We start from the raw sequence: 25,276 nt of genomic DNA, 5'->3' as shown, positions 1-25,276 counted from the left end.
CTACTAAAAATACAAAAATTAGCTGGGCATGGTGGCAGGTACCTCTAATCCCAGCTACTTGGGAGGCTGAGGTGGGAGAATCGCTTGGACCTGGGAGATGGAGGCTGCAGTGAGCTGAGATCATGCCGTTGCTCTCCAGCTTGGGTGACAGAGTGAGACTCCGTCTCAAAAAAAAAAGAGAGAATTCAAACTGATCAATGAGGAAAAGACAAAGAAGCCAATGGGAAATGGACAAAAGACATAATTAAATCATTTACCAAAGAGGAAATCCAGATGGCCAATAGATACATGGAAAGACGGTCGGTCTTACTGGCGATCGGGAATGCGAAGTAGAAGCACAGTAACAGTGTTTACTCATCAGATTGCTGAGAATGAAAAGGTATTGGCAGTTGGCGAGAATGGAGAGAAGCGGTTACTTTCACCCAAGGGTGGTGGAGTTGCAGCTGTGGCAGCCACTTTGGAGAGGGCTTTGGTTCATGTTCTACCCCCAGCTTGTCCACTTAGAGCACTGGTTCTCTCCTGGGGGCAATTTTGCTTCCCAGGGTGTATTTGGCAATGTCTGGAGGCATTTTGGGTTATCATAAATGAGGGTAGAAGATGCTCCTGACATCTAATGGATACAGGCCAGGGATTGTATAGTGCAGGGGACAGCCCCCCTCCAGAATAAAGAGTTATCTGGCCCCACGTGTCAATAGTGCTCTTTTTGAGATATGACACAGACGAGGATTCCAAGTAATTTCCAGTTCGGGTGCATCATGAGATGCAAGTCAAGGTTCTAATTTTAGGGGCGCGGATGAACATGCAGAGACGCTATAGTAGTCACGATGCATTTGCCAGTGATTTGGCTAGCTCACGTCCAGCACTGCGTGAATCAGCCAAGTTTTGGGCTCATATGTACATGGAGAGCATTTTGCGTAAACATTTGAAATAGGAATAATGCTGTCTATTAAACATATTGCTTTTGGGCTGTGCACGGTGGCACACATCTGTAATCCTGGCACTTTGGGAGGCCAATGCGGGTGGGTCACCTGAGGTCAGGAGTTTAAGACCAGCCTGGCCAAAAACCCCATCTCTACTAAAAATACAATAATTAGCTGGACATGGTGGCGGGAGCCTGTAATCCCAGCTATCTGGGAGGCTGAGGCAGGAGAATCATTTGAACCTGAGGGGCAGAGGTTGCAGTGAACTGAGATTGTGCCACTGCACTCCAGCCTGGGCGGAGGAGCACAACTCGGTTGCATAAATAAATAAATAAATATAAATACATTGCTTGTGGATACATGCATATATAATAAAAATTCAAAAGCAAAGTCAGAGCATGCACAGCAGCACCAAATAGTGATTGCCTCTGGCAGGGATGGGGAGGACAGTACAACAAGGCAGTTCAACTTTTTCTGTAATGTTGATTCCTTTAAGAAGTTTGAAGCAGTTGACCAGGCATGGTGGCTCATGTCTGTAATCCCAGCACTTTGGGAGGCCAAGGTGGGTGGATCACCTGAGGTCGAGAGTTCAAGACCAGCCTGGCCAACATGGAGAAACCCAGTCTGTACTAAAAATACAAAATTAGCCAGGCGTGGTAGCACATGCCTGCAATCCCAGCTACTCAGGACACTGAGGCAGGAGAACCACTTGAACAGGGGAGGTGGAGGTTGCAATCAGCTGAGATCTTGCCACTGCATTCCAACCCGGGCGACAAGAGCAAAACTCCATCTCAAAAAAGAAGTGTGAAGCAGTTATGACAAAACGTTGACCGTTGTCACTACAACCGATGAAGACATGGGTGATTGTCTTTCTATTTTACTTTTCTCTCTATTTGGAATTTTTTTTCATAATAAACACTCATACGTGCATACCAAAGGGCCCTTGAAACGGGCTGCCTGAGTCCAAGCAGCTCACTGGGGGTTGTCCCTGTTTCTCTGTGGTTCGCCTGCTTTACCCAACACTGATCCAGGTTAAGAGTTTGGTACATGGAATGTTCCATGGGATTTGTTATTCTGAGCTGGCTTTGGAGAGGCAGTGAGTGAGGAGGTGGTGTCTGACCTGCGGTGCTGGGGCCACACCTGTGGAGACTGACCTTGGGTGCTGCCTCCCACCCAGGTAGTCCTCTCCCCTGGCCACTTGCCACCCTCTGCACTAGACCTGGACCTGACCTTTACCCTCCAAACTTCTAATGACACATCCCAGAAAGTATCTGGTTTCAGATACTAAAACTCACACTTAGGGAGGGTATTTAAAGGAAAATAGATGTCATATCATATAAATTGCAAACAAATCTGAATTCCTGGGGAGACCCTTCAGAAAAAAAGTCTGCTGCCTGGGCTTTGCAGCTGAGTGCATTTGACAGACTTGAGACTTGATCGGGAAGGGTTTGCCTTGGATGCATCGTGTAGTGTAGAATTTACGGCGGCTGATGTGCACACTCGTCTTCTCCACAAGCTGCATGTGTTGAAGAGTCCCTGCCTTCCTGGGGTCTCCCTCTCATGCTCTTTCATTCCTTTTAGGCCCAAGGAAAGGCTTCCTGGCTGTGGCACTGGGCTAGAGGCTACAGTACTCACCGTTTTATTATGATATATTGAAGCAATGGACTGCTGTTGTGGGATCTTATAATTTTTTGTTTTTGAGACAGAGTCTCTCTCTGTTGCTAAGCTGGAGTGCAGTAGCATGGTCTCGGCTCACTGCAACCTCCGCCTCCCAGGTTCAAGCGATTATCCTACCTGAGCCTCCTGAGTAGCTGTGACTACAGGCATGCACTACCACGCCCAGCTAATTTTTGTATTTTTTTTTTTTTTAGTAGAGACGGAGTTTCACCATGTTGGCCAGGATGGTCCCGATCTCTTGACCTCGTGATCCACCCGCCTCAGCCTCCCAAAGTGCTGGGATTACAGGTGTGAGCCATAGCTTCCAGCTGGATCTTAGAATTTTAAAGACTTGTATGAAGTATCCTTTCCCCTGGAACTTTGTTTGGTAGATAGCTTAATTAGATGATATGTTAGTCCATTCAGGCTGCTAGAGTGAAATATGATAAACTAGGTGGCTCATAAACAACGGAAATTTACTTCTCAGCGTTCTGCAGGTGGGATGTCCAAGATGAAGGGCCTGCTTTCTGGTTCCTAGATCACACCTTCTCACTGGGTCCTCACAGGGTGGAGAGGGCAAGCCGGCTCTCTGGATCTTCTTGTATAAGGGCACCAATCCCATTTGTGAGGGCTCTGCCCTTATGACCTGGCTACCTCCCAGCGGTCCCATCCCCTAATACCATCTCCGTGAGGGCTGGGATTTCAACATGTGAATTTTGAAGGGACAGAAACGTTCAGTCCATGGCAGATGGTAAGGCTCTGTCTCCAGAAGACATTCAGAACGGAACATTTGAGCCAGTCTTCCCTTCCCGCTGCCCGAGGATTCCTGCGTTACCCGTATAACTGAACCCAGAAGTCAGCCCCTCACAGGGAATTCATCTCTCTTGTGGCATCGCAGCTGCTGCGATCAAATGCTATCATTTATGTTTATCCCAGATGCCCAACCCTGTCCCCAGCACACAATTCACAAGATTCTTTTCTTAGAGCCTTGATGATTTTAATCCGCATTGTCTTCACACATCCTGAGATAATTGAAACTTGCCTAAAATAGTTTACCCAACAACTCACACATGTGTCAGCAGGGGCTCATGGCCGCCTTTTAGAAATATAGTCACTCATTAGAGGCCAGAATTCTTGCATTCTTTCAAAAAGCCTCACAGACATCTCCCCCGACCTATTGGTGGTGTTATTCTGGGGTTTTACAGAAATCGATTTTTAAGCATCTGAGCTGTAATCTCTTGGTTCTTGGATTTTTTTTCTTACACTGGAGCTTGGTTATGTCCTTTTTCTCCTGGGTCATCAGGATGATGGCCCCCCCTACTGTGGCTCTGGGGCTCCCTGGGGCTCTGGTGCCTCAGTCTCTCCCCTGGCTCTTATCAGCTCCTGTTTCTTCTGCCGCAGACTGTGCTGGGCCTCATGCAGCATCTCACTCCTTTTTCCTTCACAGGCCGCTCTTGTTTTCATTTGTTTACAGTGGTTATTGTAAAACTATTTCTTAATGAGGATGTTATTAATGAAAACATTGTGTTTGCTTACTTTTTTCAATGTTAATTGAAATGATATAATTTCCTCATGAATACAGATTCCTTTGAAAAAAGAATTCTAACTGCACAGAATCATGTGGGGTAAAGAGTGAAAGTAGTAGTGGGCAGGCACGGGGGCTCACGCCTGTAATCCCAGTACTTTGGGTGGCCGAGGTAGGCAGATCACCTGAGGTCGGGAGTTGGAGACCAGCCTAACCAACATGGAGAAAACTGTCTCTACTAAAAATACAAAATTAGCTGGGTGAGCTGGTGCATGCCTATAATCCCAGCTACTTGGGAGGCTGAGGCAGGAGAATGGCTTGAACCTGGGAGGCAGAGGTTACAGTAAGCGAAGATCTCACCATCGAACTCCAGCCTGGGTGACAAGAGCAAAACTCCGTCTCAAAATGAATGAATGAATGAATGAATGAATGTGGTTCTTCCAAAGTGTTCCTTCCCCACTCCATCCACCCTGGATTAGTCAGGGGTCTCTAGAGAAAGAGTGTGTGTGTGTGTGTGTGTGTGTGTGTGTGTGTGTGTGTACGTATATGTAGAAAAAGGGAGAGACTTGTTTTAATGAGTTGGCCTGCATGATTGTAGGGGCTGGCACGTTCCAAACCTGGAGATCTGGGGAAGAGTTGCAGTTTGACTCTGAAGGCAGCGGCGCTGGTCAAGTGTCTTCTTTCCAGGGTGTGGGGAGGCCAGCCTTTTTTCTCAAGGTCTTCAGCTGATTGGATGAGGCCCACTCACATGACAGAGGGCATCTACTCTACTCAAAGTCTGTTGGTTTAAATATCAGTTTCATTTAAAGAATACCTTCACGGAAATATCTGGAATAATGTTTAACCAAATATCTAGGTACTGTGGCCTAGCCAAGTTGATACATGAAATTAATCATCACACGCCTCCCATTCATCTTCCTTCTGTTCTTAACACTTTGGTGTGGTTTTTCTAGATGTTTTCTATGCAGTTTCCTGTGTGTGCATGTGTATGTGTCGAGAGCTTTAATGCACTTAGATAATGATGACCTTCCCCCAACTTTTTTTTTGAGACAGGATCTTGCTTTGTCACCCAGACTGGAGTTCAGTGGCATGATCTCGGCTCACTGCAGCCTTGACGTCCCAGGCACGAACAATCTTTCCATCTCAGCCTGCTGAGTGGCTGGGACTACAGATATGTGCTACCATGTCTGGCTAATTAAAAAAAATATTTTTTTTTGTAGAGACGGGGGTCTCACTGTCTTGCTCAAGCTGTTCTCAAACTCCTGGCCTCAAGTGGTCCTCCCATCTTGGCCTCCCAAAGTACTGGAGTTAGACGTAAAACACCACACCGGACCTACCTCCCTCATTTAATTTGTTAGAATATTAAGTGATGTTCTGGCCAGGTGCCATGGCTCACACCTATAATCCCAGCACTTTGTGAGGCTGAGGTGGGTGTATTATTCGAGGTCAGGAGTTTGAGATCAGCCTGGCCAACATGGTGAAACCCTGCCTCTAGTAAAAATACAAAAATTAGCTGACCTTGGTAGAGGGGGTGCCTGTAGTCCTAGCTACTCGGGAGGCTGAGGCAGGTGAATCTCTTGAACCTGGGAGGTGGAAGTTGCAGTGAGCCAAGATGGCAGCACAGCACACCAGCCTGGGCAACAGAGCAAAACTCTGTCTCAAAAAAAAGAAAAAGTGATGTTCTAATATTGTATCAGCCTTCCTGAGGTTGCTGCCAGCAGGTGCCTGCTGCACATTTTGGGAAGTTTTACCTTAGGAAGCTGGAGGAGTGTGGGGGTGAGAAGGAGGGGCTATGTGTCCAGAGCAGAATCCTTCACCGGTTGGGGTGAGGGGAGGGGAGGGGTGGGTATTCCTGAAAGAGGCCTAATTCAGGAGGAAGATACTTCCGGAGCACTGAGAGCGTCCCTCCTGTACCTACCGAGGGAAGACATTCCTTTTAACCCGAGCCCTTTAAGTGCAGGTTGGATGTCAGGGCTGGCAAAGGCAGGTGCCATCTGGGACCTTCCTGAAGCGCAGGTTTGCAATCTATGCTAAAAGCTTTCAAAATACCTATTTCCTTTAATCCAGAAACACTGCTTCTTACAATGTCTCCTGAGAAAACAAGAAACAAAATACACAAAGCCTTAGCTCTAGGGGTTTTCATTGCCAGTTTTACACGTAAGAAGGAAAAGTGAGAAACAGATCATCTGAGTGTCCAAGAATAGGGATTTGTTAAATAGCAATTCTACCCCACATCGAATAGAATACTCGGTATCTACCAGAAATTTTCACACAGAGTTACTCTTATGGATGTGAAGATATTGGTGATACATTCCTAAGACTATATAGAAATGGTCCTGTTTTCATTTAAAGAAAAATGTGTGCGTGTGTGTGTCTGGTCTATAACATTTTTTTCTTTGATTTTTGGATCTTTTTCTGCCATAAATATGAGCTACTTGTGTAATTATATGCAAAGGAAGATGTTACATTATGCTCAATGTATTTTATTCATAAGTCAGGAAACTGTAGAATACTAGAGCAATATCTCCATCCAAAGAAGTTAAAAATGATTTTGGGGCGCTCCCTGGGTGGATTTACAAGTTTTCCGGCGCACTGATGCGAAAGCAGGGGGATAGGTTAGCTGGGAGGCTGGAGGTGGCAGCAAACTCTCCATTCCCAGAGAAGCTGAAAACCTCAGCGGCTTCTGAGTAGAGCCTCCAGCAGCCTACTCTTTTCTCTTTAAAATTAGATTATTGTGAAACATTTCACTGTATAGCTGGAATGACCTATTTCAAAGGATGCGTAAGCTAGAGTATGTTAAAGAGCCTTTACCGTAGTCCCCAGTTACTGAATTGATTATGCCGTGGTGTGGATGTCAGGGTTAGAAAATCAATGGTATTCTGTAGAACTTTAAAAACGTTAACATTTGTGATTTAATAGTCCTCTAGGGGGCAATTAGCAGCCTTATCAAGTGGGCAGGGCTACTTCAGTCCTCTCATTGTTCCATGAAAAATTATATTCTTATTAAAAATTGGCTGATGTGGTGGCTCACGCCTGTAATCCCAGCACTTTGGGAGACCGAGGTGGGTGGATCACCTGAGGTTAGGAGTTTGAAAACAGTCTGACCAACATGATGAAACTCTGTCTCTACTAAAAATACAAATTAGCCGGGCATGGTGGCGCATGCCTGTAATCCCAGCTACTTGAGAGACTGAGGTGAGAGAATCGCTTGAACCCAGGAAGCGGAGGTTGCAGTGAGCTGAGATCACATCACTGCACTCCAGTCTGGGCAACAAGAGCGAAACTCCATCTCAAAAACAAACAAACAAAAAATCTGGTAGGAATTGGGCTGAGCTGCTGTGGAGTTGCTCTCAATGTAAACTCTGTGCCCCGCATGCAGTGGTGGTGTTGCTGGCAGTGCCGAGTGAAAATTGATTAGCTCCTAGCCTGGGTTGATTTTAGCATCTCACTGTATCTGCGCGTGTGAGGCGGTGAACCTGAGGCTACGCTGTTTTCCTTTGCTACGAGGTCTCTTCATCAGCTCAGGCTGCTGCAATGAAACCACAGACTGGGCGCTTACTCAGAATGGAACTTGATTCCTCACAGTTTGGGAAGGAAATTTCCACAGAATGGAAATTTATCTCTCACAGTTCTGGGGGCTGGAAGCCCAAGATCAGGGTGCCAGCACGGTGGGATTCGGCCCGGGTCTTCTTCCAGGGTGCAGACTTCAGACTTCTCTGTGTGTCCTCACATGGAGGAAAAAGGCACAAGAGCGCTCTTGAGGTCCCTTTTATGGGACACTGATTCCATTTATGGGGGCTCCATCCTTGTGATCTAATCACCCCACCAAAGCCCCACTTCCTGGCACCACCCCACTGGGAGCTAGGATGTTAACATTTGGTGACGGTTAATTACTAGATCTCCATCGCTTCTCGGCCTTTTGGCTAAGACCAAGTGTCATTACTAGATCTCCAAAGTCAACCCTCAAGTGTATGTATCTAGCTTGCTTCTCTCTCCATGACTTCACCTGCTATCTGCCTCTACCTGATGTCTCCATCAGGTTGTCCAGGACAGTCTCACACAGTGCACTGAGGTCTGCATGCCATCTGTCCCCACGCCGGCTCTGCCCACGTCCTGCCCCTCTCATTTGAAGGAAATGCATCCTCTCAGCTGCTACGGCTAAAACTTTGGGGTTATCCTGGACTCTTTCTATCCAATCTCACCTCCATTCTAACAGCAAATCTTCCTTTCCAGAATCCAAATTCGCCTCCCCACTGCTGCCCCTACCCTGATGTGACACCATTGTCATCTGCCTGGCCCCACGGTGGCCTCCCACCAGCCCCCGATCTCCACCCTCTTCTTCCAGAGCCTGTTTCCCGCCCAGCACCCGGAGTGGATATAGATGATTGGCAGCGGACCGCTTAGGGTGTTCCCCCTACTCACGGGGTCCCCAGGGCCCTGTCCACGGCTTCTGAGGTTCCCTGTTGCCTCCTGGACCCAGGTCACTCCTCTTCTCACTCTGCTCTAACCCCACTGGCTGCTGGGCTACTCCCTGGATGGAGCAGGCACGGTCCTGACTTGGGGCCTTTGCTCGAGCTGTTTCATCCACTGGGGCGTTTCCCTCTCTCTCTATCCCTGTGGCCCATTGCCTTGCCTCTTTCACATATGGGCCCCAGTGTCACCTCTGGCAAGCCCAGTCTGACCACCCTATTCCCTTGAGAGCTGCCCCACATCACCCACGCACCTTTCTCTACGTTTATTTCCCTATGAGCCCTGTAGTTGGTGCGTTTCCCTCTCTGGGGAAAGCACGCCCCTGGAGGGCTGAAATCTTGATAGTCCACCAAAGTTTCCATGCCTAGGCCCTCACTCGAGTCAGTCCCCAACACACATTTGAGAAGGAACGAGTGCCTGGCTCGCTGTAAACTATCTCTGAGATTTAGGACTCTGGGTCCCTGTCACTGCCTGTCTAGCTCCCTGGAGGGTAGTGGGTGCCCCTCGAGGTCCCTGGTTGCTGACCACCATGCTCCGGCTCTGCCCCTCTGACCCGCTTCCCCTCTTCATTTCTAGACCGGCCTTATTGTCGCCTGCTACCACGGCTTTGTGGATACTGTGGTGGCCTTAGCAGAGTGCCCCCACGTTGACGTCAACTGGCAGGACAGCGAGGGGAACACAGCCCTAATCACAGCTGCACAGGCAGGTAAGAGTGGGCTTTCCCCTTCCCTCCCAGAGCCGTGGCCAGAGCACCGCCGCCAGGCAGCCCGTGCTCCCGGTGCGATGCATCAGTATTGAAATGATCAGAAACCATGTCCTGCTACCAAGGGGTGCCAGGGAAGGGCTGATCGCTGTGAGGGCACATGCTATGCATTTGGGACACTCGATGCATTTACCCACTCGTTCAGAATTCGGTACAGGTAGATCAAACTCTGATGCTAGCCGAAGGTTTTGAATACGAATCTGCACCAGAAAGCCACCCTTGTCATTGCTTTGCCTGAAGCCTCACACTCCATCCTGCTCCCGAAGACTGGGGGTGGCACGAGGCTGGCAGACCCACCAGTGGAAGAGACACAATCCTGTGTCTCACTGATAGTTAATCATGAACGTAGACACACATAGAAGATGACCTTGCACTTTACCTGTACGGTTAAAGAAACGCCAGGAAGTGTTTCTGAGAGCTGTTAGAGTATCCGTGTAACAAGGTGAGACTAAATTAGTGGGAGCATCTTGTGAGCGGGTGTCCGAGCATGTGGCCTTCAGCCCATCATAGTCATCGAAAGGACAGCACCTATGTCAACATTGGCAAGTACATTGTGACTCTCCTCCTTTGGACATTTTTTAAAGGACAGACATGAAAACTATGCTTGCCTCTTCATAATCACAATTCATTTGGAACTGTGGCCTTGGCCAGGTTTAGCACTGACCGCTTTTTGATTTCTTGGCCTCCAAAGATTCTATCTGTTTCATCAGTCAAGTTCTCAGTTGCAAGCAAAGAAGCTGCCTGCAGCCGAGCCAGGAAGAACAGGCACTTGTGTGTTGAGGGAAGGAGGGGAAGCTCCCACGATTGTCAGGGGTTGTTGAGAATTCCACTCAGGGCCTGGAAGCTGGAGGAAATGCTCCAGGCCACACTGTACGTTGCTTCTGGTTGGGAAATGGCTGTTGCTGTTACCAAAGTGAGACCTCCTTGTCCCTTCAAAGCCAGCCTGGGTGGATCTGATGGGCGAGGGGCCAGGGAAGCTGGAAAAAACAGTCTGGCAGTTTCATCCCCCATGGTGGGAATGGTCCGTGCACCCCACTTTTCAGTCAAGATGAATAGAGTGGAGAGCTCTCCGAACTTAGAAAGGGCCATGGGCTGTGCTGACATGTTTTCACCTCCTCAGGTTTCAGAGCATGAGGCATCACCTCCATGGAGGATTCCAGGCTTTGAAACCCCAGCAAGAGTGTGAAAGGGCTTTGTAAGACATTCAGTGATCATGTCTCATCATTCATTTCCTCTCATGGGCCAGCTGCCATATCAGGGACCAAGGATACAGAAGTGCATGGCAGCCCTATCCTTGAGTAATTCTGCAGCTCACGGGCCAGAGAAACAGACACGACGCCCAGCATCACCTGTCTGCCAAAGCTCGGTGCTGTGGGACAGGAGTACTCCATCTAGCCTGAAGTTGATGAGGTCTTGCAGGTAGGAAGTGTCAGCTGGAAAAGTCTGAGACAGACCACTTCAGGCAATGCATCGCAAGGCCATGGGCTGAGAGGGAGCCAGGCAGTTCTCAGAAATGGCGAGTCTTAGGGACAGTGTATGTGGACATGGCTGTAGGATGGCGTGTGTCTAGGAGAGATGAGGGGAGGATGGGGACCAGGTCATTAAGGGTGTAAGCACAATGGAAGAAAATGCATTTCAGTAGCATGAGGCTGCATGAGTGGTGACAGGGGTGAGAGGATCCTGGGGGCTTAGCAGAGGGCTCAGAGCACAGAAAGGCCAGGAGCTCTGTGGCTAGAAGCACAGGTGGTGGTGGTGGTGATGTGGGACATGGAGGACAGCTGGCATCTAGGATGGCTTTGGGCTTTGGGACAGGGGATAACACCAACTGCAAAGGGCATGTAAGTCAAAGAAGAAGGGCCGGGCACGATGGCTCACACCCGAAATCCCAGTACTTTGGGAGGCTGAGGCGGGCAGATCATGAGGGCAGGAGTTTGAGACAAGCCTGGCCAATATGGCGAAATCCTGTCTCTGCTTAAAAACAAAAACAAAAACGAAAAACACTAGCCAGGCCTGGTGGCGTGTGCCTGTAGTCCCAGCTACTTGGGAGGCTGAGGCAGGAAAATCATTTGAACCCAGGAGGCGGAGGTTGCAGTGAGCCGATATTGCGCCACTGCACTCCAGCATGGGCAAAAGAGGGAGTCTTTATCTCAAAACAAAAAAAAGAAAAATGGGAGGAACATTGGTTCTGGGCTGGCTGTAATGACTGAAATGCTCTGAGACCTCTAAGTAAAGAGGTCTCCATGGCAAGACGAGAAGAGAATGGAGTTCCAAAATCTGGTCCCTGCTGGAAATACAGATGGGGACAGGTATTGCTGGTGACAGCTGGGACATAGATTAGGCCATGATGGTATGAGAATGTCCGATAAGAAGGGATTTCTTTTCTTATTGATCTGCCAGAGTTCCTTGTGTGTTGTGTTGATTTTGTATTCACTCATGATTATTTCTTCAGAGTTAGGTGCACATTGTATATTTTTGGCAAGAACACGGCATTGGCCATGATGTGGCGTTGGCTGGTCCTATCAGGAGCACATACTGCCAGTTTGTCCTGGTGTGGGCGATGCTAAATTTAACGAACTGCTCACAGTGATAATCACCACATTTCTCCATTTTAAAGGCAGATATTTCCCCTCTGCAATTAATAAGTAATCTGCATGTTGATACAGGGAGATTGTATGATTACCCTGTTTCTCCACCAATTTTTGCCATTGATAATCCTTGTCTGGATCATTTATTATACACTTATTTTCTGATATTTTTCTATAAAGAAGAGCTTTCCTTTAGCTCTGCCCTTTTTTTTCAGTACCGTTACTCATTTTTTTAAATTTTGTGTGTTCTACTTCAACAATGCCTTTGTTCTTTTCAATGCTGAAGTTATCCCAAACCCAGCCAGTGGGAAACCCCGAAGATGGCTCCAGGGTCCTTTTGTCATATTTCTGTCAGTTTTCAGTACTTTCCTGTTTTATGGCACAGCAGAGTGTTTCACATTCTCCCTGGACTTTCCTAGTCTCATCTGCCACCAGCCATCATGTTGTACCAGAGCGAGCATAGAAAGTCAACACCAAGACAAAAGTATGCCAAATTGCAGGGTCTTTGTTGCCGGCAGCCACAGAGGACCTTTTATGACTGTAAACCACCTCCTGGGCAGGGGTGAGGGTGAGGGGCTTCGGACATTCTGATTGTTCCTTAAGTGGTTCACCGAAGTCAAGATAAACATTAGTGAGATGTGAGTGCTCTGTGGCTGCAATCTGGCCTATTTTTGTCCTGGTGTTGACTTTCTGTGCTCACTCTGGTACAATAATATCTTCAAGGAATGATAGTTCTTTCTTTAGCGAGTAATGGTATTTAGAATTCAAAATCTGGGCTCTAGCTGTGCCCATTGGCACTAGATGTTATTGCTTTTAGGTGTTTCAGTGATCAGAGTTAGAAAAAAATTTTTTTAAATAAGGATACCTCCAATCCAAATGCAACACCATAGTCTTCACCCTTTCCATATGCTTCTCCCCATTCTTTGTCAGCAGAAACCCGGTTCCAGCAATCACAGTGTATTCACCCATTTTCCTTTCCGACAACAAATGTGCACAAAGCCGTGATACTAAAGGATAATTTTCAGAAGCTAAAATATTTGACCCTTAGGTGGATATAAAGTGAAAACTCATTCATTAGTGATGAGCTAGTAATTAGTTAAGGCCAGCTCAAAGGAAATTTGAAGAACAGACATAGAAAGAAGCAATCACAAATGCTGAAATACATCTGCTAATAGATGCAAAACTGGTTAATATCCTATAAGGCAATAGAATATAATGTTGTGGGTTATCTTTTCTATAAGGTGAAGTTGTGGACTTAATGTTTATGTCCTCCCCATCACATTCATGTGTTGAAGCCCCAACCCCCAATATGATGGCATTACGAGGTGGGGATCTGGGGAAGTAATTACGTTTAGATGAGATCATGAGGGTAGGGCCACTGGGATGGGATTAGTGTCCTTAGGAAGAGGAAGAGACCAGAGCTCACTCCTTCCCCACCATGTGAGGACACAGTGAGAAGACAGCTGCCTGCAAAGCAGCAGCAGGATCCTCATCAGCTGTGGAATCTGTCGGTGTCTTGTTCTTGGACTTCACAGCCTCCAGAACTGTGAGAAATAAATGTCTGCTGTGTAAGCCACCCAGTTTGTGGTATTTTGTTACAGCAGCCTGAGCTATAACAGGAAGTGAGCCAGACATCCCTCTACCAGATATGACGCAGTTGATATTGATATCTAATATTCAACTATTCTTGTTGAATATTTATACTTAATTGAAATAATTTCTTAAGGGAGGTTTTGTTTAAGGCGTACTAACAGGAAATTGTGTATAAATTTAATGAAATAAGAAATTCAACAAGAATGATTAAGTCACTTCCCAGGTGGTTGTCATTTGGTAAACCCTTGTTTACCTGTCTTGCTCTTACGACATTTCATTTGGAGGTTTGCGTTGTAGCTCACTGTTCAAGTCTGCTGCTGACTGCTGTTCTAAGCCATCACAAAACGCTCAATTTGTGTAATGGAAACTTCCTGCTGTTATCTGGAAACAGCAGGAAAGCACAGCTTTGTATATTGTTTCCTAAAGTATATTAAAATTAAAAAAAGAAACTATTGCTACTAAAAAAAAAAAAAAAAAAGAATCTCTACCAGACATCTCTACTAGATACAATGCACTTGCCTTGCTGCAGATAGTCAGTTTCACAGCTGAACTTCTACCCTGTAGAGTTGTAGAGCAGCCTAGGAACTAAGTACTCCCAGAGCACCCCCTGGACAGCACCCGGCACCCGGCACCCAGCACCCAGCACCCAGCACCAGCACTTACCTGGAGTGAAAAGAGACCCAGTCACCTCATTAGTCCTGTTTTCAGCTGTGGACAGTGTTTCTTTTGTTTTGTTCGTTTTTAACCAAAGAGCCAGGAATTAGAATACCAAGCGGCTACAGCATCAGACCTAAGTAAAAGCCCGCATTTCTTTGTGGTCGTTTTCTTGAAGCATATTCTACCAAAAGTTATTTGTCTTATACCACCATCTTCAAAAACACAGTTAGGTTTTTTTTTAACTTTATGCAGTCTCTCCAGGTTTCAAACCACTTCCCTTTCCACAAATGCTTACTTATATCACTGAGTCAGTGACCTATCGAATTTTTCTAAGAATATGGATTGTTAAAATTTGAAACATTTTCTTTCGCTTCTTGCAGTAAACCAATTTCATTTTTTAAATTGTTTCCTAGGCACCAGACAACCAGGGAGCAATAAATCTATTTCAGATGAAGATGCTGGCCTGGTCCTCTAGCCCAGCCCCCTTCCTTTTGAATCTCACTGTCTTTACACTGATTTTTTTTCCTTTTTTTTTTTTTTATGGCTTGCTCATCCTTCTGCGGAGACTGTGCTCATCCTGCTCTGGTTTATTTTAAGTCAAGGATGACACAGGTCCTCTTGGAGACTGGAGGGCGCTCCGGCAAAGGGAGGAGGAATGGGCTTCATCTGCTTTCCAGGCTTAGCATCCAGCAGCCTGGGGAGTGGTGGGAAGAATTTGGGGCCAGGTGCAGCCATCTCTGCTTGTGTAGTTTTACTTCCAAGTTGAATGTGGCAGGGCAGCCTGTAACAACCAAGGAGGAGCCCCCACCCTTTGCCTGGTGGCACCTCGGGAAGGTGGCATCGGGAGCCTAGTGCCCTACCTGGCCTCATGTGTTTGGGGTGTTGAAAAATGGCATCAGTGGGTCTCAAAATGGCATCGGTGGGTCTCCCCATAGACCACTTCTCCTTTTCTGCCCTTTTATCTGTGGGCGTTGCTGGAATTTTGCAGGGTTCATGGAATTAGGTGTAATACCCCAGTCCTCCCCATCAGCAGCGGCCTCTGCCATCTTCCTTAAGGAACAGAAATTGGGTGGTGTCCCTCGATGGTTCTCGTCACACTCCTGGCCTCTCCCTGTTGCCTTTGGTCACAGATGGTGTCTTTATCTGCTCAGGAAATCCAGAGCTCTCTGGGGCCTCCTTTGTGAGGGCACTAATCCCATCACTAGGACCCTTCCCTCAGGACCTAATCACCTCCCAAAACCACCCCCTGTAGCGTCACCTTGGGGGTAGGATTTTCCACACAGGAATTTTGGAGAACAAAAGCATTCGGACTGTGGCAGGTGGAACGCTGGGACAGGCGTGAAGATTCCTGCGTTCTCAGCTGTCCTGGGAGCTGGCCCGCCCCGGGGGAGCCGCCTGCCAGACAGAGCCGGAGTCCAAGTCAGGTAGCAGGGTCAGATGCCTGGGTTTGTACAAGGGTCTGGGCTGTCCTGAGGTCAGTGTCACAGCTGGGAACCTGCCTGGGTGGGCAGGAGGAGGCAGGCAGAGGCCTCAGCGGTCTTCCTGCTTCCTCTACTTGGCCTGGCTGATGTTCTTGGAGGCTGATTTAAAAATACAATACACAGTGTCTGGGGGAAAACAACCCCACATGAGCAAGGAAATTATGGGTGAATCTCTTCCACCTCACTCTCAGCCCTCTCTCTAGTTCTGCTCTCTGGAGATAACTGTTGTTAATGATCTGATGCCTAGATGGGTTTGCTCTGCCTTTTAAATTTACATGAAATTATTATCATAATGTATTTTTTCTTCTTTTTTTTTTGAGACTGATTCTTGCTCTATCACCCAGGTTGGGGGTTGCGGTGGCGCGATCTCAGCTCACTGCAACTTTCCCTTCCCGGGTTCAAGTGATTCTCCTGCCTCAGCCTCCTGAGTAGCTGGAATTAGAGGCTCCAGTCACCATGCCCAGCTAATTTTTGTATTTTCAGTAGAGATGGGTTTCACTATGTTGGCCAGACTGGTCTCAAACTCCTGACCTCAAATGATCCACCCACCTTGACCTCCCACAGTGCTGGGATTACAGGCGTGGGCCACCGAACCCAGCCTTTTTTCCCTTTATTACTGGCTTTTGTGATCTTCCCCTACTTCCACGATTTGCTTAAGCCAATCAGTGGCCACCTCCGTGTGCACCCACCCTCTGGCCTGGGCTCTGACCCCTGGACACCCAGCCTAGGCCACTGCCTGAGGCTTTGGGACTGAGTTGAGTTTGCATAGGGAGATGGAGGGGGGAGGGACTTTACATCATTTAAACAAACAAACACAGATTAAAACGCTTCTTTGTGTGTCTTAATTACCTCAGTGTGAGGAAGAGATTTTTCCCTCATTTCTTTCTGAACCTCCAGGGTGCCCGTGTCCCCACAGACACTGTTGCCTTAGACACTGGCTCTCAACCTTGCGCCTCTGGAGTCAGCGAGCTTTAACACAGATCTGGTGTAAACACAGACTGCCAGCCCCTGCCCCTGGAGTCTTTGAACAGGCCTGGGGTGGTGTTCCAGACTGAGCAGATCAACAGGTTTCCCGGTGATGCTGAGGCTGCTGGCCCAGGGACACCATGTTGAGGACGGAGGGCTTTGAAGTTTTCATGCCTGATGATGGTGAAGGACCCCTCTCTGTGGGTGCTGAAGACCAACAGAGTCACGAACTCCAGGAGAGATGTTGTCAGACAGACACAGAGGCATCATGGAACTAAAATGAACATGAAGAAAGCAGCTGAGCCCCATTCATGACTTTCCTGTGCTATTTTGCCAAAGAGGCTGTTCAGGCCCAATCAGGTGATGGCCCACTTTAATCAATTTCATAACCAGTTTTATCTATTTGATGATTTAATTCCATAAGTTGTCTGTGTATATGTGCCTACAGCAAAAAATGACTACAAAAGTATTACCAGGAAGGAAGAAAAAGGTTCCTTTTCAATCTCCCACACATTCCAGGTCCCTTATCAGAACTCCGGAGTCACCTTTCAGACCTCATTCAGTCCTTTCCAAATACAGGCATAAGTACGTGTGCTTTCTATTCACATGACTAGGCTAGCTCTGTTCAGACTGTGTTTTCAGTGGTTTTGTTCGCGTAGTAATGAATCCAGGAACTCCTGCTGCTTTAGTGCCCCTGAGTGCTGCCTGATGCTTGGAGCCCCGCCTTCCTGCACGGGATGTGTGGCTCAGGCCTGGTTTCTGATCAAGACTTCGAGTTATGAGTGCTTTCGCTCACTGCGGTGGATCTGGCTCTTAGGCCAGTCCTTGGACATGAAGTACTTGCTTCCTAAATATTTGTTTGAAAAGAGGATATTGTGTAAAATGCATGAACCATGGTATACTTACTTAACTGGCCCAGTTATCGGACAGGTGGATTTTGAATTACCCGATTGCAGCAAGGCTGTCGTGAAGTCCTTTTCGTCTGGGGTGCAGCTCTGAGGATGGCATGTTTAGGGTCCTGGCAGGAAGCATGTCAAGTGACAGATATGCTCAGAAGGCTGAACAGAGGAATTGATGAGGGCCTGTCAATTACAGGGGCAGGGGTGGAGTTAAGGGAACCAACATTGAAAGGATTAAGGGGAGGGGCTCTGCAGACAGTGACCCAGGCCAAGAAGCTGGAACCTGAGAGGCAGTCTCAGCCTAGAGCCCCAGCCAGGGGCTGGAATGGGGGGCAGGGCTGGAAACCCTGCTCCTCTACCCCTGTCCCGTGCCGAGCCAACCCAGAAACTTCAGTGGGCCGGAAGCCAGGCAGGCGAAGTTGGTGCAGGTCAACTTCCTAGGCCGAAAGCAGGGCAATGAAGGGAAGCAGTGTGCAGACAGACTCTCAGAACAGAATTGCTTCAGCAGGGGGCATGCCTGTTTTAAGGGTACACAGCTGCCAAGTGGCCTTAGAAAGCTGTAGCAATTTCTCCTTTCCCCCAAGTGTCCAAGAGTGTTCTTGCCAGCCCTGGCTGAGATCAATCTTTTCAGGATTTCCTCAAAATGAACCAAAACTCTGGTTTTTGGCTGTACTTCCCCAACTCTCGTTTGAGCCCAGTACCTGTTAGGATGCTTCTGGCTTCAACAGTGAGGACACTGCCTTCTCTTGCAACACAAGATGCTGCAGGCGACAGCTGCAGAGTTGCCACACTGAGTATCTGGGTGATGCTAGGACCTAGAGCCGCTTCTCAGAAATACTCTCACCTTTCCCTCGTGGTCCCAAGGTGGCCCCAGCCGCTAGGAGCGCCACGGAAATTCACGTTGTAACACTCAGACGGCAAGGAAGGGGGCAACTCCCTGTCAGCGTTTCCTTTTATAAGACAGCAAAACATTTCCAGAAGGCCCCAGCAGAGTGTCATTGCCGTCTCAGCAACCAGGGTTGCGTCACAAGCCCGAGCCAAAACAGTGATGGAGAATGGCTTGTGCAGACAGCAGTCATGCTAAGCAGAACCAGCATTGAGAAGCAGCATCTTAAAGCAACCATATGTTTATGTGATTCGCTATGGCAACTGGGTTGGTTTCAGAGTTGGTAGCTCTGGCTTTCTAAAGGACGCAGCATTTGTGAGTACAAATTCGGATGCAAGTGCCTTCATCTGCCTTTCGAGTGTTCTCTAAAAAGTCTAATTTCCTCTGCTATTTAACGCATAATGAAAATACAGCCAAATCTGTACTAGGTCTGTAAATGGAGAGAATGTATGAAAATAAATCCTCGTGTAATCCCTAAATCTCTTTTAGCTAGTCATTTCAACTTTTACCACCTCCCCTCTAACAAAAATAAAATAACCAAAGACACGAATAGGAAGTCCCATGGATGGAGCTGTGTGTTTTTTTGTTTCCTTGTTGTGCCTTAACAGAACAGCATGAACGTGGTGAAGTGAGGAGACGCCAGGGGTCTCCTTGAGCTGGTGATGGAATAGAGCCCGTGGAGCTTGTTTTGGATATAAGGAACCCCTGATGGTATTTCTTACATTTACTGGTAAATTTCTGAGGGCTATGTGCCGACAGCCAGCCTGGCAGGATTGCCGTTGCATGGTGCCTGGGTCGGGGACAGATCAGCCGAGATTCTGAGGGGTGGCAGTGGGTTTGGGCTGCGGGGGAGGCCTGGCTCCTGAGCTGAATGAAGCAGAGGCCCAGTTCAGAGGAGAATTTAGGACTTGGTCAGATCCACGGAACAATGCCTGTTCGTGTTATTTATCTTATTAGCCGTGTACATGATCACGATCTTAGTGTGACCTCTTTGTGATGTCCATGTTGTTTTGAAGTGCTTTCGTTTTTCTCAATTTGTGCCTTTTCAAATAAGAGATTCAAACTTGGTGAGTCTCAGTTTCCTAACACTGTCTTATCTTTTCCCTTGAGCTTTTCTGAGGTCTTCTGATTGGCCATGGCAGTGCCACACCCTGCCCGCTGGCCAGGTGGGAGGGCCCCTCAGCCAGCTTGGAGCTTGCCAGGTTCCTTCATCAGACCCCAGCCTGCCCTGCAAAGAGCAGCCCTCCCCTACTAAGCCTGCACCTCCACCTGCATGCTAAATGCCTTATGCTGAGAATTCCTGGAGTCTGTTCAAGCCCTGTGGCTGGTGTGATGTCGTATTTCCAAAGCCCGCAGCCCCCTCTACTGGCCTGGTCTGGAGAACTGCGTTGAGAGTCTACAGTCAGTCAAGTCCCAGACAACATAATTCTGTGACACTTTCCCATTTTGGAGCAGCTTATGTTTATTGCCATTTTTTTGACAGAGTTTCGTTCTTGTTGCCCAGGCTGTAGTGCAGTGGCGCGATCTTGGCTCACTGCAAACTTCGCCTCCTGGGTTCAAGTGGTTCTTCTGCCTCAGCTTCCCAAATCGTTGGGATTCGAGGCACCCGCTACCATGCCCAGCTAATCTTTATACTTTTAGTAGAGGTGGGGTTTCACGATGTTGGTCTTGATCTCTTGACCTTGTAATCCACCCGCTTCGGCCTCCCAAAGTGCAAGGATTATAGGAGTGAGCCATCGCGCCTGTCCTTTTAAATTAAAAAAATAGTTTTTTTTTTGAGATATTGTCCCACTCTGTTACCCAGGCTGGAGAGCAGGGCCGTGATCTCGGCTCACTGTAACCTCTGCATCCCAGGCTCAAGCAATCCTCCCATATCAGTCCCAAGTAGCTGGAACTACAGGTGCTCATCACCATGCCCAGATAATTTTTTGTATTTTTAGTAGAGATGGGGTTTCACCATGTCAGCCAGGCTGGTCTCGAACTCCTGACCTCAGGTGATACACCCACCTCAGCCTCCCAAAGTGCTGGAATTACAAGCGTGAGCCACCATGTCTGGCCAGCCCAGCTAATTTTTAATTGTTTATTTATTTATTTACTTTTGAGATGAGATTCTGCCATGTTGCCCAGGGTTGTATTGAACTCTTAGGCTCAAGTGATCCTCTAGCCTCAGCCTCCCTGGCCTCTTCTGGCCTCGGCCTCTCTGCTGGGATTACAAGTGTGAGCCACCTTGCCCACTCTGACGCTTTAAATAAATAAACTTTTCCCAAAGGAGAATTAGGAATGTTTCAGCCTTTTCATCTAATGCATATTTATTGAGCAGCCCAGAGCGTGCAGTCAGTTGGAAGTTGCAGGCTTGTGAGCTGGGTAACAAGGGCTGTGGCAGCCGTGGGAACCCACATGTGCATGGGAATGTGGACAATGAGACATGGTGCGGTCAGGGGCACTAGGGAAGACCTGGCGTTGGAAGGAATGGCTCATCAGGTCACCAGGTAAAAAGAGGAGGCAGAATAATCCAGGTAGAGGGACTCCTTGTGCAGAGGCCAGTAGATTAGAGGAAGCATGTCTCTTGGATGAATCACACGGAGAACTGGCTGTGTGAGCTCGAAGTGGACTGGGGAGGCACTGGCGGCAGGAGCTGGCGGAGAAGAGGTAAAAACCAGCTCATTGAAGAGTTGGGACCTCATCTAAAGAGCAGAACCCATGGAGAGTTTTAGATGAGTAGTGGGATGGTCAGTGGCCCTTCCTGGTGTCACCGTGCTGCCGGTTGGAGAATGGATGGGTGCAGAAGTGGGACCAGGGAGGCTAGTTATGAGGGGAGCTATGGCCCTGTGGGGATGTGTGGCCCAGGTCAGCAGTGGAGAAACAAGGACAGCTTTGGGAAATGTTAAATTGTTTTGTAGAGATGGGGTCTCACCATGCTGCCCTGGCTAGTCTCAAACTCCCAGGCTCAAGTGATGTTGGAGGTGCAGTTGGCAGAATGTGGTGATTGCTTGGGTGGGTGGGTGAGATGTGGAGGGCTTGGGACTGAGCCCAGATGTCTGGCTTGGGTGATGGGGAGACTGCTGGCATTCATCACTGAATAAGGGGTGTGGGCTAGGAGCAGCTTCGGAGGAAAGATGTTTTGGGTTTGATGCATTGAGTTTGGTCTGCTTGTAGGAAACTCGTGATGAAATACTCAGTAGACAGATTCTCGGGCAAAAAACTCAAGAGAAGAGATAGGATTGGAGAGAGTTGATATGGAAGCTTTAGAGCTGAAACTTGGGTCCATGGGAGTGTAAGGATCACCAAAGGAGAGTGAATGAGAGGAGGAGGAGGCTTAGCAGGCAGCTGAGGAACAGCAGCGTTTCAGGAAGGAGAGAACAGGAGCTCAGAAAGCAAGTTGAGAAGGCGGAAAATAAGCAGAGTGAGCATCCACGTGTCCAAGGAAAGAGTGTGTTTCTTTCTTTTTTTTTTTTTTTTTGAGCAGAGTCCCTCTCTGTTGCCCAGACTGGAGTGCAGTGGCGCAATCTCAGCTCACTGCAACCTCTGCCTCAGCCTCCTGAATAGCTGGGATTACAGGCTCCCGCCACCAAGCCCAGCTAATTTTTGTGTTTTTAGTAGAGATGGGGTTTCACCATGATTGCCAGGCTGGTCTTGAACTTCTGACCTCATGATCCACCCACCTTGGCCTCCCAAAGTGCTGGGATTACAGGCGTGAGCCACTGCGCCCAGCCAAGAGCATGCTTCAGAAAGGATGAAAGAGGACTGAGTGGGAAACACTGTGGAGATGTCGCACGTGATGGGAACTGACAAGTCACCCTGGTGTCTCATTGTAAGAAGGTCACTGGGGACTGCTGGGGGTGCTTTCAGGAAAACCAGAGAGTGTCGGTAGCTAGAGTGAGTAGATGGCTCTGGAGGTGGACTGAAGAGGAGTCAAATGATTGATGGAGGGTGACGGGAACAGGAAGACAGGCCCACAGGGGCATCTGTGAGTCACATATGCTTTTAAGGTGAGAGACCCTTGAGCAGGCATGCATGTCAGCTAGTTGCTGCTGTGTAACAATCCCACACTCTGGGGTATTTTTCTTGCTCCTGCATCTGTGGGTGGGCTGGGGGTCCGTTGATCTAAAGTGTCCTTGCTCACGTCTGTGGACAAGCCGGGGACCTGTTCTTGGGCACTTTGGCTGGGGCAGCTCTGCTGCATGCGTTACTCATCCTCTTCCCGGGAGCAGCGAGCCAGCCTGGGCGTGTTCTTCTTAGGGAGACAGCTGAGGCACAAACATGCATGAAAGTCTGGGTAAGAACATTTCAACCTTCTGCTTCTATCAGGCCTGCAAACATCCCATCGGCCAGTGGTCTGCTATACAGAAAAGCTGGGAAGTCACTTAGCAAAGGGCAATGTGAAGAATGTGGGCCACTCGTGCATTGTAGGAACCAAGAGCCTTCTGAGGGTTCACCGATAAATCAACTTGCAAAAGGCAGGTGAATAAGAGAAGAGGCATACAAATGTATTTAACATGCGGACATGGGCGCCTTTGGAATGAAGACACAAAGATAGCGGAGAAATTTTCCATTTTTCTACTTAGGTTCAACAAAGTGTGGATAGTCATGTAGAAATACAGTTGGACATGCTGGGCATGGTGGCTCATGCCTGGAATCCCAGCACTTTGGGAGGCCAAGGTGGGCCCCTCGGCTGGATCATTCGAGGTCAGGAGTTGGAGACGAGCCTGACCAACATGGTAAAACCTCGTCTCTACTAAAAATACAAAAATTAGCTGAGCGTGGTGGTGCATGCCTGTAGTCTCTGGGAGGCTGAGGTTGGCGGATCATGAGGTCAGGAGTTCAAGACTAACTTGGCCAATATGGTGAAACCCCATTTCTACTAAAAATACAAAAAAATTAGCCGGACATGGTGAACATGCCAATTGTCCCAGCTACTTGGGAGGCTGAGGCAGGAGAATTGCTTGAGCCCAGGAGGCGGGGGTTGCAGTGAACCGAGATCATGCCACTGCACTCCAACCTGGGGTACAGAGTGAGACTCCATCTCAAAAAAGAAAAAAAAAGAAGAACTCTAATGCTAATAGATGGAGTGGGGAAACCGCAGGCCCACCTGTCTAGATGCTTCCAGTTTCCTCTCAGCATCCTTCCTTCTGGGAATGACCCTTCCTGTAGAGGGGATGTTGGGACCTGCAGTCAGACAAGGCAGATCCATATGTTAGAGCAGTGTTTGTAGGTTTTATGGCTGACTTTAGAGGAAAGAGAGCCTGGTTCCAAAGATCTGCCTTGGGGAAGAGGGATTCCAGTTTCCATGGCTGGCTGCAGGGGAGAAGGAACTAAGAGACAGGAGGGTGGAGAGACACCTTTGCTTCAGAGGCCTTCATTGTGGGGTTTTATTTTCTGAGCCACCACAGCATTCTGAGGGGAGTGTGTCTTCCAGGAGGGAGAGCTGAAGAGAAGCAGGAGGGATATGATACAGAAACATTCCCTACAAGTGGGCAGGGAGCGGCTGTCAGCACAGGAGGGAGGAGCAGGGACAAGCCTCTTTCAGCAAGAGGAGAATCCCCTGCATTTTCCTTTTTCTTTTTTTTTCCTTCTTCTTTTTTTTTTTTTTTTTTTTTTTTTTGAGACAGTGAGCAGAGATCGCCCAGGCTGGCCTACAGTGGCTCAATCTCTGCTCACTGCAACCCTCTGCCTCCTGGGTTCAAATGATTCTCCTGCCTCAGCCTCCCGAGTAGCTGGGATTACAAGTGCACACCACCATGCTGGGGTAAGTTTTGTATTTTTAGTAGAGATAAGGTTTCACCATGTTTGTTAGGCTGGTCTTGAACTCCTGACTTCACGATATGCCCACCTCGGCCTCCCAAAGCGTTGAGATTACAGGTGTGACCCACCATGCTCAGCCATTCCCTGCCTTTTCAATAGAAAATGTCGATTGAGGAATGATGAGGTTCATAAACTTGGAAAGAAGCTTTCTCCTCATAAAGGGGTGCAGCCTGCCGGGCGGCCACTGTGACAGGCTGGGAAGCAGAGCCACTGGCCAGAAGCCAGAAACAGAGCCTTGCAGGGTGAAAGAACAAGACAGAAATGTATGCTGGACAAGGTGGCCCAATACACATGTTCTGTGGGGGAAGCATGGAATATTGATGAGATGAGAAAAACACACGTGTGCAATGGAGCTCCGTGCCTGTCCCTGGGACCTGTGTCCAAAAAGCAACAGCATTAGCACCATCTGGAAGGGTGGAGTTTGCAGGCCTCGGACGTCAAAAGGTGAAGCAGGGGACGTGGAAGCCCGCCCTGTGCAGCCTCTGTGGACCTGCTGGCCCCACCCGAAGCCATGGCGGGTGTCTCTCATGAGGAAGGAATGCGCATCGGTTGTTTTGTCCAAATCGCAGAAGGGTGGGGCAGCATCAGGCGGTTGGTTGATATCAGTGGTGGAGTCTATAGGACGGGCTGCTTTCTGTTCAGCCTTAGGAAATTGAGCCCCACGGTGGTTAGCAAGGAAAGGGTGTAAGGCGGTGCCTCTCCCTTCCATCCTGTCGGAGCCGGGACCCAGTTTTCAAGGGTTCTCTGGGGTCCCCTTGGCTAGGAGGGGGTCGGTTCAGTCAGTTGGAGGGCTCAAGGTTTCACTTTTCCTTCTCAGGGGCCTGCAAATGTGGGTGGTATGTGGGGGGACGGGGGAAAGCTGAGGGGCTTCCCTTCTGGTGGTTTCTGTTCCCTCTGTGAGCACGATGGTGAGTCACCCAGGAGGGGTTTGTGTGAGGGAGGTGACTTCCATGTGAAAAGTTTAACATTTTCCCTGTAGGGCCTGGGGAAGCGTCAGCCCGGAACTGCAGGAGCACTGTTGGGCCAGACCGGTGTGTGTGTGTGTGTGTGTGTGTGTGTGTGTGTGTGTGTGT

At 48.5% G+C, this 25,276-nt stretch overlaps 1 protein-coding gene across 1 annotated transcript in view; it reads left to right on the top strand.

Annotated features, from left to right (window-relative positions):
• The window catches only part of ANKRD33B (ankyrin repeat domain 33B), a 94,644-nt gene that overhangs the window by 46,135 nt on the left and 23,233 nt on the right, over positions 1-25,276 (top strand). Inside the window, exon 2 of the mRNA XM_035291771.3 lies at positions 9,148-9,277. Within this exon, the coding sequence (XP_035147662.1) occupies positions 9,148-9,277 (130 nt within the window). The remainder of the gene's footprint in view (positions 1-9,147; positions 9,278-25,276) is intronic.

The sequence above is a fragment of the Callithrix jacchus genome, chromosome 2 (assembly GCF_049354715.1).
Source record: "Callithrix jacchus isolate 240 chromosome 2, calJac240_pri, whole genome shotgun sequence".
In the NCBI taxonomy this organism is placed as follows: domain Eukaryota; kingdom Metazoa; phylum Chordata; class Mammalia; order Primates; family Cebidae; genus Callithrix; species Callithrix jacchus.
Note: the sequence above shows the minus strand (reverse complement) of the source record. Positions and strands in the feature narration are given on the sequence as shown.